Raw genomic sequence first — 13,221 nt, forward strand, 5'->3', positions numbered from 1 at the left:
ACTGAAAGAAACAAAGAAAAGTAGAACTGGACCTAAGGGTCCCAAGTCTTGGTTTTACTAACGAGTAAGCAGAGGCCCAGAAAAGTTAAAAGACTTGCTATAACATGATATGTAGGATGAGAACTCAGGTAAACTTGAGCTATTTTAGATGGAGGGGAAGAACCAGTCATGTCTTTATTAGCCATAGCAGAGAACAGATTGTCACCGAAGCTACGCCATTGTTTCTAGTAGATGTGTCTTCTCTTTTCTCCTTGTAGAAATGTGTGTAATGACTTGAACAGAAGTGGGTCCTTCACCACTGATTTATCTTAGGCTGGCAGATTTTATGCCCTTAGCTGAATAGGTAAGGTGTTTTAGGTTCTAGAGCCTTAGTCCCCTGAACCAAACAAATCTCGGGGACAACCCCCTTGATTTTAAGAGGAAAAAAGTAACCTAGCCCATATAATAAAGATTCTGCTAAATAATTTTCCTCCCACATATGGGAAAGTTTTTTCCTGACCTTCAGCTGTGCTCTGTGACAAGAAACTTACTGCAAAGACTCATCTTTGGTTCAGAATACCTGGCTGGATTCCAGTCTTAACTCTGTGTGTTCCTAAACAAGTCACTAAGCCATTCAGAGACTGTTTATGTAAAATGAGGACAATACTTGGACTGTACTGCAGAGAGAGTATGATAAAAAGTGAAATTCGTGTTGACAGAGAGTGCTCTCTGATACAGATAAGAACTAAATGAGGACCTTTAGAGAAAACATCATAATTCGTTAATTAAAAGTTTTAAAAAATACATTTAGAATTAATTTTACAGGCTGACATAATAAATTATCAAATATATGCCACAAATCAGGTTATATGCACATTTTTAGAGGATTCAGATGCTCTCAAGAAAAGCACTCTTGATTCAGTGATCTGCGTTTAAGGCAATAAGGAACAGGAGACAAAAATGGTCATATTCTGAACTCAACCTTCATTTATTTAGTTCATTTCCATTATGATTTATTTTTCATAAGCTTCCCTCAATGTAATAGAACTGATGGATAGGAGTGGTTGAGATTATAAACAGGGATTTTACGTAGCCCAATCCAGTTTTACGTTCTTGTAGTGTTGCTGTACACAACCAAGACTGATTGCTCTGTGTTTTCCTCACTTTCCAGCGATCAAAGCCTGTTAAGCAAGAACCACCTTTAACATAGGGATAGGATTCTTTCTTCAGTGACCTTTTGAAGGAAAAGAAGCAAAGCAACTAATATAGCCCATCCCTTTTTGAGGAATGCATGAGTTTTTGAACCTGGTAAACAACTTGCCACAGCTATAATTTTAAACCCCCAAATTACCATGCCCTTGGGTTTCTATAAACATGTGTAGCACTTGCAACTACAAACAGTGTCAGTGTACATGTGAGAATGTCCAGCATGTTTTGTGTCTGGGATGAAAAGTATGGGAGAGTCAGGGATCCCCCATACCAAGCCACTTGGGTGTTTTGCCCTCTTTTTTTTTTTTCTTCCTATTTTTGGTGACAGTTTCACAAATTGCCTAGACAGGCATGATGCCTTCAGGCCTAAAGAATGAAATCAGTAAATGAAGAAGTTAGTGACTGAGAAAAATGTGAGAGGAAAGGAAGGAAAAATCACTTCTTCCTAAATGCTGTCTTCCTGGCAGTAATTAATAAACTGGCTTAGATGCACAATGGGAATTTTTTTTTTTGTAGAAGTGGTTAGCTTAGAATATGAAATCTCTTGGGTATTTCAAAATGCAGGGAAACTACAGATTCTTGTTTTTGTTTTTTTTTTTAAATAATGCTTCTCTCCTCCCCCAGAATCCACTGAGAATTTCCTATCTCATGTAGATAAGCTGAATAACCTTACAAAGCTCTTGATTTAATGATGACAACTGCGCTATAGAGTCTAGACCAGCCTTCCTTCCAGGAATTTGCTCTGCTGATATACATAACAATGTCACTGCAAAGGAATCTGGTTGAAATGTTTCACTAACACCAGCCCTTAAATTTGAACCTGTTCTCCTTTCCCCTGCTTCTTACCATACCCTTGTGATACTCAGTTGAAGAGTTCTAGAGCCTTAGATTTTAGAGCTGGAAGACCTTAGAGGTCATTTGAACCTCATCATTTTACAGACAAGGTACCTGAAGCCTAAAAAAAGTCAAGTGATTTGTCTTATCTTATAAGATTTTGTCCATCAATCAGTTTTTCCTCAGTGAAAAGTGCTGACATCTGCTATGAGACAAAGGATAGAGGTCTGCTAATAGTTACCAGAGAGCGAATTTAATTTTAACCAAGAATCTTTGTTCTACATAGTGACTCTTTTTCTTCTTTTACAATTATATTAAAATAGCCTTGGCATAAAAGGAGTGTAAAAACATGAAAGAAAGAAGTCATTTAGTGAATCTTTTATTTGTTTTGAGTAAACATGAGGCTATTGGACCATCTGGACTAGTCTTCATTTCTTTTCTGTTTGCAAAGAATTGTAATTTTTCTTGAAATAAATGCCAAATGTCATTATATTCCCAAGTTACATAATGAGTCTTGTGTATAAGTCAAAATCAAACCTACTCACTAATAAGAATCTTTGGCAATATTGTTTTATGTCTTTGACAGAAACCCAACCAGTCAACAAAGCAACATGGAACATCCCTGCCCTGAAAAAACTTACTTTCTAATGAGTTAGATGACGTGCACATAAGAATAGCATAAAAATATGCAATACAAATATAAGGTAATTTGGGGAGGTAGACTACTAGGAGCTTGGAGTGGAGTGCAGGTGGAGGAGGGAAGGGGACTCAGAAAAGGCTGTGTATATAGAAGACAGTCCTTGACATAAATGTTGAAAGAATCATAGATTCCGAAAAGGCAGAAGTGAGGAGAAAATGCATTCCAGGCATGGTGGAAATCTAGTCCAAAGTCACAGAGGGGAAATGAAGTGTTGTGTATGAGGAACAAAGCAAGCACTTTGGCTTGACTTTGGAGTACGTGAAAAGCAGGCATGTATAATAAGGTGGGAAAGGCAGGTTAAGGTTATATTGATATCAAATATTATATTGTTACATGCCTTATCAAAAAGAGGAATTTTTATTGCTGAAATAGTTGTCTTTTTTCATTATTATCTTCCTTCATAGGTTTCTTCATGTGAACATAATCTTATTTTTTCTCGAAAAGCTAGCTCCTTTATTTCACCAAAGCTTCTTATTACTTACCAGGTTGAATTGTGATGTCTGCGTGTGCTAGACCTATGTGTGAATTTGGATTTTAATGACATTCTGTGTTTATTCCAGAAAAATCACAATAATTATATACTTTTATGACTGTGAGATAGAAGCTTATTGAAGATAAGAACATAACAATTGTTAGGGTTTAAGCATGATAGCCGTAATCCTATAATAAATAATAACAATAGTAAGCATATTAGCTTATTTATTAGCTGGCATTTCTTTAGTGCCTCAAAGTTTGCAAGGTAACTTTATAAATGTTATTAACTCACTTGATCCTTACCACCACCCTAGGAGGGAGGGAGGTGATATTATTATTAACCTCATGTTATGGAAAAGGAAACCTAGGCAGACAGAGGTGGACTAAGTTGCCAAGGGTCGCACAGCTAATAAGGACCAAGGATAGATTTGAACTCGGGCCTTCCTGACTCCAGGTCCAGCAGATAAATGTACACAAAACTGTATTTTCAGACTTTATACTCCTGTACAGGATCTTTTTCTTGAATGACAGGAGCAAATAATTTTTTTTCAACAACCAAGCAAGGTAGTGTGCTATAATAGGAAGAATGCTGACATTTGGAGAATTAGGTGACATCGGTGGCTAGTGCTGGTTCTGCCATTGATAGTGTGATCTTGAGGAGGATCATTTAACCCCCTTCTTGCGTGTCAGTGTGTTCATCTATAAAAATGAGAGGGCTTATCACTATGCTGCCTTCAAGTTTTAATGTTCTGTGAGTTTAAGAATATGACCTGGTCCTTCTCCCCTAGAACTAGGTCAGAGCTATTCCAGACGTAAGCCGTGTCAAAACTTATAGGCTATGACTGTTTCAGTTGTCTTTTTTCAAACACTCAAAATCTCCTTCATAATAATCAACTATTTTCTGAAGCAAGAGAAGTGCCCAAGGGGTGGCTTGTCACTGGAGTCTCTCAAAAATAGCGTGTGGTGTGCTATGGTGAGGAAACCTGGTCAGACAGGGCTTTATCTGAACCTAGTTAAATGTAATGGTGCTTAATAAGTTGGGAAGATAATTGGACCTAACCAAATGCTCTCAGAAGAAATCTGTGCCAGAAGCAGTACCCATTTTGCAAGTACCAGATCATCAAGGAAGGGAAAGATTCCAAAAGAATCCAGGGAAAATCATGAATAAGTACTCATGTCCTTGGAGAACTGGCAGAAGGGGATAGTGGCTAAGAAGACAGGTCATTTAACTAGCCATTTCTATGCCATACATGATTGTCCTCTGACCAACCTTTTTTTTTTTTTTTTTTTTCTCCTCTCCCCCCTCCCACTAAATCTTAGACTCCCGTAGGTGAGCTTTTTGCCCTGTCTTGCCTGGAAATAAGCTTCCACATCACTTGCCAGGTATTTACAAACCGTATCCCCTGTGTTCTATTCTTATTCTCCTTATCTTCTTCATCCCCCTCCTAGTAGATTCTGGAAACCATCTCTAGAATCCCAGGCTCTGATAGGCAAGCTTTTGCCTAATCTTTCCTGGAGCCAGCCCTGCATGTCCCTTCTCAGATATTTCCAAAGTGCACTGCTGTGTATGTACTCCCACCCCACCTTGGAACTCCCCTTTATCTCTCTTTCCCAGTTAGAATATAAGCTTCTTGAGAGCAAGGACTGTCTTGATTACTTGTCTTTGCAACTGCATTGCTTAGCACAATGTGGGATATGTTGTAAACGCTTAAGAAATGCTTAATCATTCACTCATAAGTATTCTTTCCCTGTGGATATGACGACCATTTTATTTTATTTTCCTTTCTGAGTTTCTAGATCATTTGCCATTTAAAATAAGTGCTTATAAGGAAAGAATATTATGAGTTATATCAAATGCTGTGTGAGTTAGTTTTTATAATAAAGGAGAATTCTTTTTTTTTAAAAAAAAAGCATGAATTAAAGATTAAAAACTAAGAACATGTTAAGAAGCAAATCCTTCCAGGTGAATAGACCTCTGAGTCCTCTTGCTCATGTGGTTATGTGCATAGTCCATTAATAATGATAATATTTAGCATTTAACTAGCATATTAAATTTAGTAGAGCACTTTATAGATATTATCTCATTTTATCCTCACAATAACCCTGGGAGATAGTTGCTATTACTTACCCCATTTTTTAGTTGAGGAAATTAAGACAAAGGTTAAGTGACTTTCCTGGAGTCACACAGGTAGTCAATGTCAGAGGCTAAATTTGAACTCAGGTTTTCCTGACTTTAAGTCCAGTGTTCTATCCACTGTGCCACCTAATTGTTCAATATTAACATTAATGTTTGAAAGAAACCCTCTATTTTAGGTCTTTGAGTTCAGATGGAAACTTCAACCTGAAAGGAAAAGATAGATTTTTGCATTTCTGTTACAGACCTCTTTTTCAGTTTCCCCCTTTCTATTCCCTGCCCCCAGGATTTGGGACTTAAACCTGCTCTCCTTTATGACTTCCTTCTATTAGTGGCACCAAACCATTGTGTCCCCAGTATTTGAAACATTACTGTTTAATTCTTCCTTTTCTCCTCTCCCACCCCTACTCCCCATCTAATGGAAAATATTGTTTTTTTTTAAAAGAAATGTTTATTATATCTTGTTCACTGATCTCTGTTCCACTGACTCTTAAAGGCTCTAGTAAAAGCTACTTCTCACAAGGACTTGGAAAAAATAGCTTTTTCCTTGCATTCAGAGCTCTATATCTTATAACCACACTGCTTTTTCTTTAACCTCATAAACATGCAGTGTGTGTTATGCAAAGTAGATCATTTGCCATTCCTTGTATTTAGTCCTGTTCGGCTTCACTTGCTCACATCATTGCATGTATCTGAGATATCTTTACTTTCTACTGACATCCTTTTCCTGTATTAAGACCAATCTGAAGTGCAGGCTTCCTCCCCGAAGTGTTGCTTGGTTCCTTCCCCCCAGTTAAGATTCTGAAAAGTATTTGTCTGTACTTCTCTTATGTATTGAGGTACTATGTTAACAGTATCATTTCAAGGCTGTAATGGGAAAGAGCACCAGACTTGGAGGACTTGGCCAACTTACCTGGGTATCATTGGCCTCAGTTTCCTTCTGCTCCATATCCTAAGGTGATTGGGTTTTGTGGTAGTTATTTTTAAGTGTTTGACAGGCTACTAGATAGAGTTTCCTGAGGACAGGGATTTATTTACTATTTATACTGCTCTCTGAGACTAAGGCAATGCTTTGCATATAGTAGGCAGTTAGAGCACATGTGATTGTTTTATGGACTTTTTCAAAATAACATTTTCATTCAGAGTCCAATCACAGGGCAGGGTAGCAAACTGCAAAATTCATCTTTTTTTCTTTCATAAACTCAGCTTACTGTTGGCTGTTTGGGGTGGGGGGGAATCCCTCTTGGATAATTTGAGTACATGACTTGACTTACCAATTCCAATTTCTCTCTCTGACCAACCCAAGCTTCCTCATGGAGGAATCTTGTTATGTTGGGTTTTGGGGGATTTATATCCTAAGCTCTTGGTTAAAGTCCTAGATTGCTAAACAGAACAATTGCTGGCAGTCTTTGAGATGGAAACTTGGAATGATGGTACATCGATAGCTTGCAATTCTGCAGTAATATCTCAGGATTTTTTTTTTCTGTGTGTGTGTGTGTGTGTGTGTGTGTATGTGCATGTGCTAAAAGAGCATGCTACACTTCTTCAAAGGATACCATCAATAAAGGCTTTCTTTGGCAAAGGCTTATTTGAGTTTGTGGGCATGCAGGAATACTGCTTGAAGTAGAGAAAGTAGAAAGGTTCTGATTGCCAGTAGTCATATTAGCAGTGATGTATGGCTACCAAGATGAAGTAATAATCTGGAAACTCCTTTTGTGAGACTTTTTTTTTTTTTTTAAGTTGACAGGGCAATAACACTTTTCTACTTTGCATTGAGGAAGTCATTCGGTTGGGAGGAGTGTCTTCTGGCTAAGTGGAGTTTCCAGAATCCACTCCAAAAAGTGCCTTAATATACTTTTGAAACCAAGTGTGGGAAGAACTGTCCCCATTGGGAATGATGGCTATGAAATGCCTTTTCACAGTTTCCTGACTGAGAGGATGTGACTATATCAGAGGAAAACAAAATTCCCTTTGTGTTTCTAGGGGGTACTTGTTATACTATCCCCAGCTTATTTAGACTGTGTTGTATTATTTTGTTTCCAAATCTTATTTGGCATCTGATGTTCTTGGGAAATAAAACCAGACATGTGGAATGTGTAAGCGAATAGAAAGAGCTAGGAAAGAGGCAAAGCATTTTTTCCCTAAATTCCTCTTGATAAGATAATTTTGGTTAACATACTATCATCACAATCCAAAATGAACATCAGTGAGCTTTTTAGAAACTTGCAAAACTCACAGTTTTCAATCTTCTGTTATGTCCACTTTGTGCAACTTGAAACACATTTTTGATCTTTAAAAATTCTTAGCTTTTGTTTTCACTTCATTTCCATTTCCCACTGTATTCCTCTTTTCTCCTTCCAGCAAGCCATCCCTCATAACTGGGAAGAAAACAGAAAGGTAAAAAGTTTAGCAGAACTAACCAATGTATCAAGGCTGACATGTGCAGTGATTGGCACCCATTCATAGTTGTTACCTCTGCAAAGAATCAAGTCTTTTCCTATCTCTTCCTTGGGTGCTAAGCTTGGTCATTATAATTTCTCAGTATTCAATTACAATTGTTTCATTGGTTTCCCCCCCCTATTTTTGTAGTTACAGTTATTCTATATATTGTTTTACTTACTTCACTTTGCTTCAATTCATATATTTTTCCATGGGTTCTTTAAATTCATCTGTATTATTCTCTCTGTATTCTTTAAATTCATAATTTCTCACAAGAGTAAAGTACATGGGAGAAAAATGTTGGAAAATTAGAATGTAATGGAATGCCATTACACATATGTACCACAGTCCAGACTTCTATTTTGTTTTCTCTTATTTGCTACTACAAAAGGAGTTGCTATAAATATTTTGGTGCTGCTTTCCGACTCCTTCCACTTTGTGGTACATACAGCCCTAGAGTTGGGCTTCATAGCTGTTTCTGTTTTCTCCCTTGCTTGAGTATTTAGTGGCCTGGTTCCCTGCCCTGAGTAGTCAGAGGACAGGATAAGGGGAACCCTGAGTTTCACTCCAGAGTAACCATTCATACTGACTCCCTGTCCTTCCTTGTCTCTTCCTTTCCTTCTTTGGCTAGGTTGAATGAGAATTTATTCCTTTTCCCCCTCGGGATTGGGGAGAATGGGAAGGGTGTTTTGTATAAATTTTCTGCAGCCTTATGGGGTGTGGGGTTCCAAACCTAGGGCTGCTCTCAGAAAGCAGCATATTTCATTCTCCCCACTACTGTCCATTCTCCTCATGTGGCTGAATCCAATAAATGTTTACCACTTGTGGAGGCATGGGAGGAGGGTGTCAATAGTGGCTGAGGTGTTCCATCAAAGTTTCTGCAGGAAGAGAGGATCCCATTGCAGGCACATCATTCTGCAGGTTGGTTGGTTGTGATCATTTGCAGGAGACTGGAGGTTGATGTGAACAGGAGTACTGAGTGAACATAAAGACTAGCATTTTGCAGTGTTAAGTTATAAAGTTTTTACTTTGCTAGATTCTCTTTGTCCTGTGAATTTAGCTGTACTCATTCGACGTCTGACATGTAATTCCTTTTTTGAGAGATTGTTGAGAATTGATGGAATCTGAAAAAAATTTCTAGTTTGCCATCTTCTTGGTCCCATGATTTACCTTTTTTCTTCCCTTTAAATTTATCTATACTAAAGGAAGAAGGAAGCAATTAGGTATCTTTTAGTGTATTTTTTCCTCTAAGAGGCAAACATCTCTTAAAATATTGATCTTTTAAAGAAAAGTTTATGATTTGAATATCAGCATTAATTTTGTCAGATTTGTTTGAAATGGCCTTCCTTTTTTTCTTTAGATTTGTCCTTTATCAAAGACTTTCTCTTGTCTTTTTCACTACCTCACATGTTTGTTGTGATGCTTAAATGAGACCATGCACATAAAAATAAAAGCATTTGGTAAATTGGTGAAGCGCTATATAAATGCCATTCTACACTACCACTCTGATAACTTTACATTGCTCCTGGAAGCCTAGGGATCAGACAAATGCCTTCTGGCATTTGGGTAACAAAAAAAAAAAATAGCCTCATTTCATTGTTAAGATGTCAGCATTTTATTGGAGCATTTTTGTAGAATTAAACATGAAAGATTATCTTGATTGAAATGCAAGTAGACACCCAAATCTAGTTCTTAACATAGCTTGCAAATACAGGCAAGCCCATCACAAAAAATTTCTACTCATATTTGGCACATTCAGCTCTTCTCAACCTGAATGAATGCTACATGTAGCTCTTATTTAGAGAATGTTACCTTAATTGACAAGATTGAAACCAATTTGTAGTAGTTACCAGCACAGTAATCTTAGAATGGAAACACTTTCATTGCTTAGACTCTCATTAGGTAATCATTTAGCTCTGTTAACCAGGGGTTAGCAAAATTGTACTACAGCCTTTCTGCTACAATATGACACATATCAATTTTTATTAACTGGAGAGAGATAGTTTAGCAGGACTTTGCAAGTCAAAGGCTTGAGGATGATTAACAGCAATCTCCCCAGCAGGCTAGAAGGAATAGAGTTGAAACACTGGGTGAGAATTTGGGTGAGAAGCTGACAATTCACGTGTTAGAATATGGTATACATGTGGCCAATGTATAAGGTCTTATTCCTCTGGTGGATAAGGTGAGTCTGGATGGAGATAGCTCTACCTTGGGTACGCAGCCAGCCATCTTGAAGATGGGTTGTATTGCTTGGAATGGAGGTTTAGTTGAGGGATTGGGTTTGCTAGAATGAAAGCCCATTTCATTATCAATACCTTGAAAAGATCACTACAAACTTCTTGGAATGTAATAGCTTCACCTCTGTTAAGGAAAAGCAAAACTTAAAAACAGGTTTGTTTGTGTTGTGGTAGAGTATTAATAATAGAAAATGTATAGGCTGTTTTTCTAGTGTCCTGTAGCTAGCATTCTTTTATAGGGCACCTGCAGGATCTCCATTGGGCCCTTTCTTTGAGTTAATGACATTTTAAGAGTCCCCCCCCCCACCTCCCTGCAAAAGGGCACTGTAAGCTATTCTGACTAATTGAAAAAAAAATAGTATTGATAGAATGGCTTATTCTTTGCTAAGCAAAATGCACCTGTTCCAGAATCCAAAGTAGCTACTTAATTGTTTCTTTGTGCAGTGTATAGCAGTTACCTGCAATATTTGAGATGAACTGCATTTTAGATACACCAGAGATTTCCTTTTTGCTTCTGAGCAAATGCCAGAAGCTGAGATGAGCAGAAGTCCATTGGTTGAAGGCCCAGATGCCATATTGGAATTGACCTGCTCTGAATAAAAAGAATTCAAGGTGTTCCAACACAGGTCCTGTGACTTCATTAACAATCCATCACTTTGGAGACCATGGAAGGGGGAGACCTTAATTGTTTGGGCAAGGGAGTATAGAAAAAAATCTTCCCAGCTGAGTTGGTTCAGGGAAATAATATGGTCAAAGTAGTGCCAAAGGAATATTAAATTGGCCTCTATGTTTGACAGATGGGAGTTGGGAAGACCGGTTAAGACTTGAATTTGTCCTGAAAATATCTAATTAAAGGTCTATTTTATTCTTTTATATAGCTGACTGCACTTTAGCACAATTTCTTGCTTGTTTGCATATCTGTAATTTGGTTTGATATATTTTCTCATTTGAATATGAGTCCTCATTTCTCCCATTTTCTCTCTCTAGGGTTGTCATTCAAGAAGTATAAAGAATTTTAACTATGACCCCAAGGAAAAGAAGTGGACGGATTTCATTCGTCTTTTGTTGTTTCCAAAGTAACGATCCCCCAGAGATCACATATCGATTACGCAATGACAGCAATTTTGCGCTTCAGACGATGGAACCTGCATTTCCCATGCCCCCTGTGGAAGAATTGGATGTTATGTTCAGTGAACTTGTGGTGAGTTTTGGGTATGAATCAGCACTGTAGTAAGGCGGAGGAGGATTCAAGAAGGAAACTGAACAATGCCTATTGGCTTCTCTTTCTCCATGGCAGTACCCTACCCTAAGTGATCCTCTTTCATTCTTTTCCTTTCCCTCATCACTGAGTTTGAAAAGTAGGAAGAGAGAGGGAAGATGAAATAGATGTATTTAAGTGTTTTGAAGTTGTTTTAAAATAATAGAATGGATCTAGGCCCTTGAGGAGACCATATTGCATCCTGCCTTATTGTCCCTTATGGCCAACCATAGTGACCTTTGGTGAGACTTGAAAATACTGAGTAATACCCTACATTCTTCTTGCATCCTGGGGCATTGCCCAAGGCCTTTTCCTCCCATGTACTTTGATTTTTTTGGACAGTTTAAACATACCATTCCTTTTCTTTTTTTTTTTTCCTTTAACAGAAAAATGAGGAAACTTATTTTTGAAACTCTTTGGAAGATATAACCTTAGCATCATTATGTAGTATAATGATAGGTTTTGAGCAGTAACTGCTGAAGTTAACTTTTTTTTTCTAGGTACTATCTTATTTGAGAAGCAGCGTGTTGAAATAAGTGACATTTAGTGATATCTGTCTTCGTCCCATCATACAAGTGCATTGCTCAATTTCTTTTTAAAAATCCCTTTGAAGTCTTTCTGGTCTGTTTAGGAAAAAAAAAAAAACTCAAGTAGAAGGAAATATATAGGCATTAAAGCCCTGGTCTGTGATAAAGAAAAAGTGGTTTTAGTTCTAGAACTTCCCGTACCTCGATCATATTATGCCTTCTGCAAAGAATTTGGTTCTTAATATTGTGATTAACAAATATTATATAATACCATTAAGTAGGTAATAATTAGGAAAAAGAAAGTTATAGAGACTGGTTTCTAAAGGTTTGTATTCAAACAAACCATGTTGATCCAATGGATCTATACAATGAAATGAATCTGTTAATAATAGAAATAAGTCAATCTGAGGGCATCACAAATGAGCTAATATTTACAGGTTGTTGGTTTATCTAAGTAAAGTTGTGTTTCCTCTTCTTACTTGGATTTTGGTAGGGAGCAGCCAAGGCGATGTTAGCACTTCTTTTTTGTGTTGATTAATGTAGAAACAGGATGCTGATCAATCATTATGGAAAGTACTATACCTGGTGCTATGAGGCGCAAAGGTTCGTAGATTGAGAACTATTTATGTTATTAGCTTGTGGGGGCAGGAATCATTTTTGTTCTATAGAAGAGAAGGACCTTAAGCTGGAGACCAGAGAGGTTGCCTAGTGTAATACCCTCATTTTTCAGATGAGGAAACTGAGACTTAGGTTGTAACTTGCCCAAGGTGACAGAAGCAATAAGTGGCAAAACCAGTATTGAAAACCAGGTCACCTGCCTCCATATCCAACATTCTTTCTGCTGAGAGAGAGAGACAGAGAGAGAGAGAGAGAGATCTTTGCCTAAAAGAAGACCATCTGAATAGAAGTATAGGCATAGAAGTGTAAATCAGTATAGTACAGGCAATGAGTGATGGGTGTAGTGGACTTGAAGAACAAGGAGGAACTATACTTTTTGAATACTGTTTTTAAGTAGAGGAAGGAAGTGGCGATAGTTAAAATATTAGACCTTTGAAGGAAAGAAATAAACCTAAGCCAAAGTGCCATTTTGCCCTCTGAGTTTTAATGAGTTTTAAAACCATAGTCAAGTTGAATCAGGTGTTGCCTCAGGCTCTGTAAAAGCTTTTTTGGGGGTACCTTTCTATCAGCATGGCACCCACATTTTCTGAGCATTAGAGTCCCTTGAGCAAACAGCAGGAACTCTTAGAGTATCCCCTATATTACCTCTAGGTCACTCTACCTGTAATAGACTGAGATTGGGAGAAGTGGGTGGCCTGGTAGTAGATGAGTAAATCTCAAAGACAGAGCACTGTCTTGTAGTCAGAAGGGGGAAATCTTCTGAGCTCTAGATTTTTGATGTCTTAATTCTGAGAGAACATTGCCTACAGCTG

The 13,221-nt window shown here is 37.7% G+C and overlaps 1 protein-coding gene across 11 annotated transcripts in view; it reads left to right on the forward strand.

Moving 5' to 3' along the window:
* DAAM1 (dishevelled associated activator of morphogenesis 1) overlaps positions 1–13,221 on the forward strand; it is a 202,787-nt gene that overhangs the window by 67,580 nt on the left and 121,986 nt on the right. For 9 of the 11 annotated variants that reach the window (XM_072629337.1, XM_072629345.1, XM_072629338.1 and 6 more), the window contains one exon: positions 10,994–11,207. In XM_072629337.1, the coding sequence (XP_072485438.1) occupies positions 11,028–11,207 (180 nt within the window). In that variant the 5' untranslated portion in view covers positions 10,994–11,027. Of the gene's footprint in view, positions 1–2,608; positions 2,727–4,516; positions 4,580–10,993; positions 11,208–13,221 lie in introns of all 11 variants that reach the window. The other 2 variants (XM_072629341.1, XM_072629339.1) reach the window with 2 other exon arrangements.

The sequence above is a fragment of the Notamacropus eugenii genome, chromosome 1, assembly GCF_028372415.1.
Source record: "Notamacropus eugenii isolate mMacEug1 chromosome 1, mMacEug1.pri_v2, whole genome shotgun sequence".
NCBI classification, from domain to species: domain Eukaryota; kingdom Metazoa; phylum Chordata; class Mammalia; order Diprotodontia; family Macropodidae; genus Notamacropus; species Notamacropus eugenii.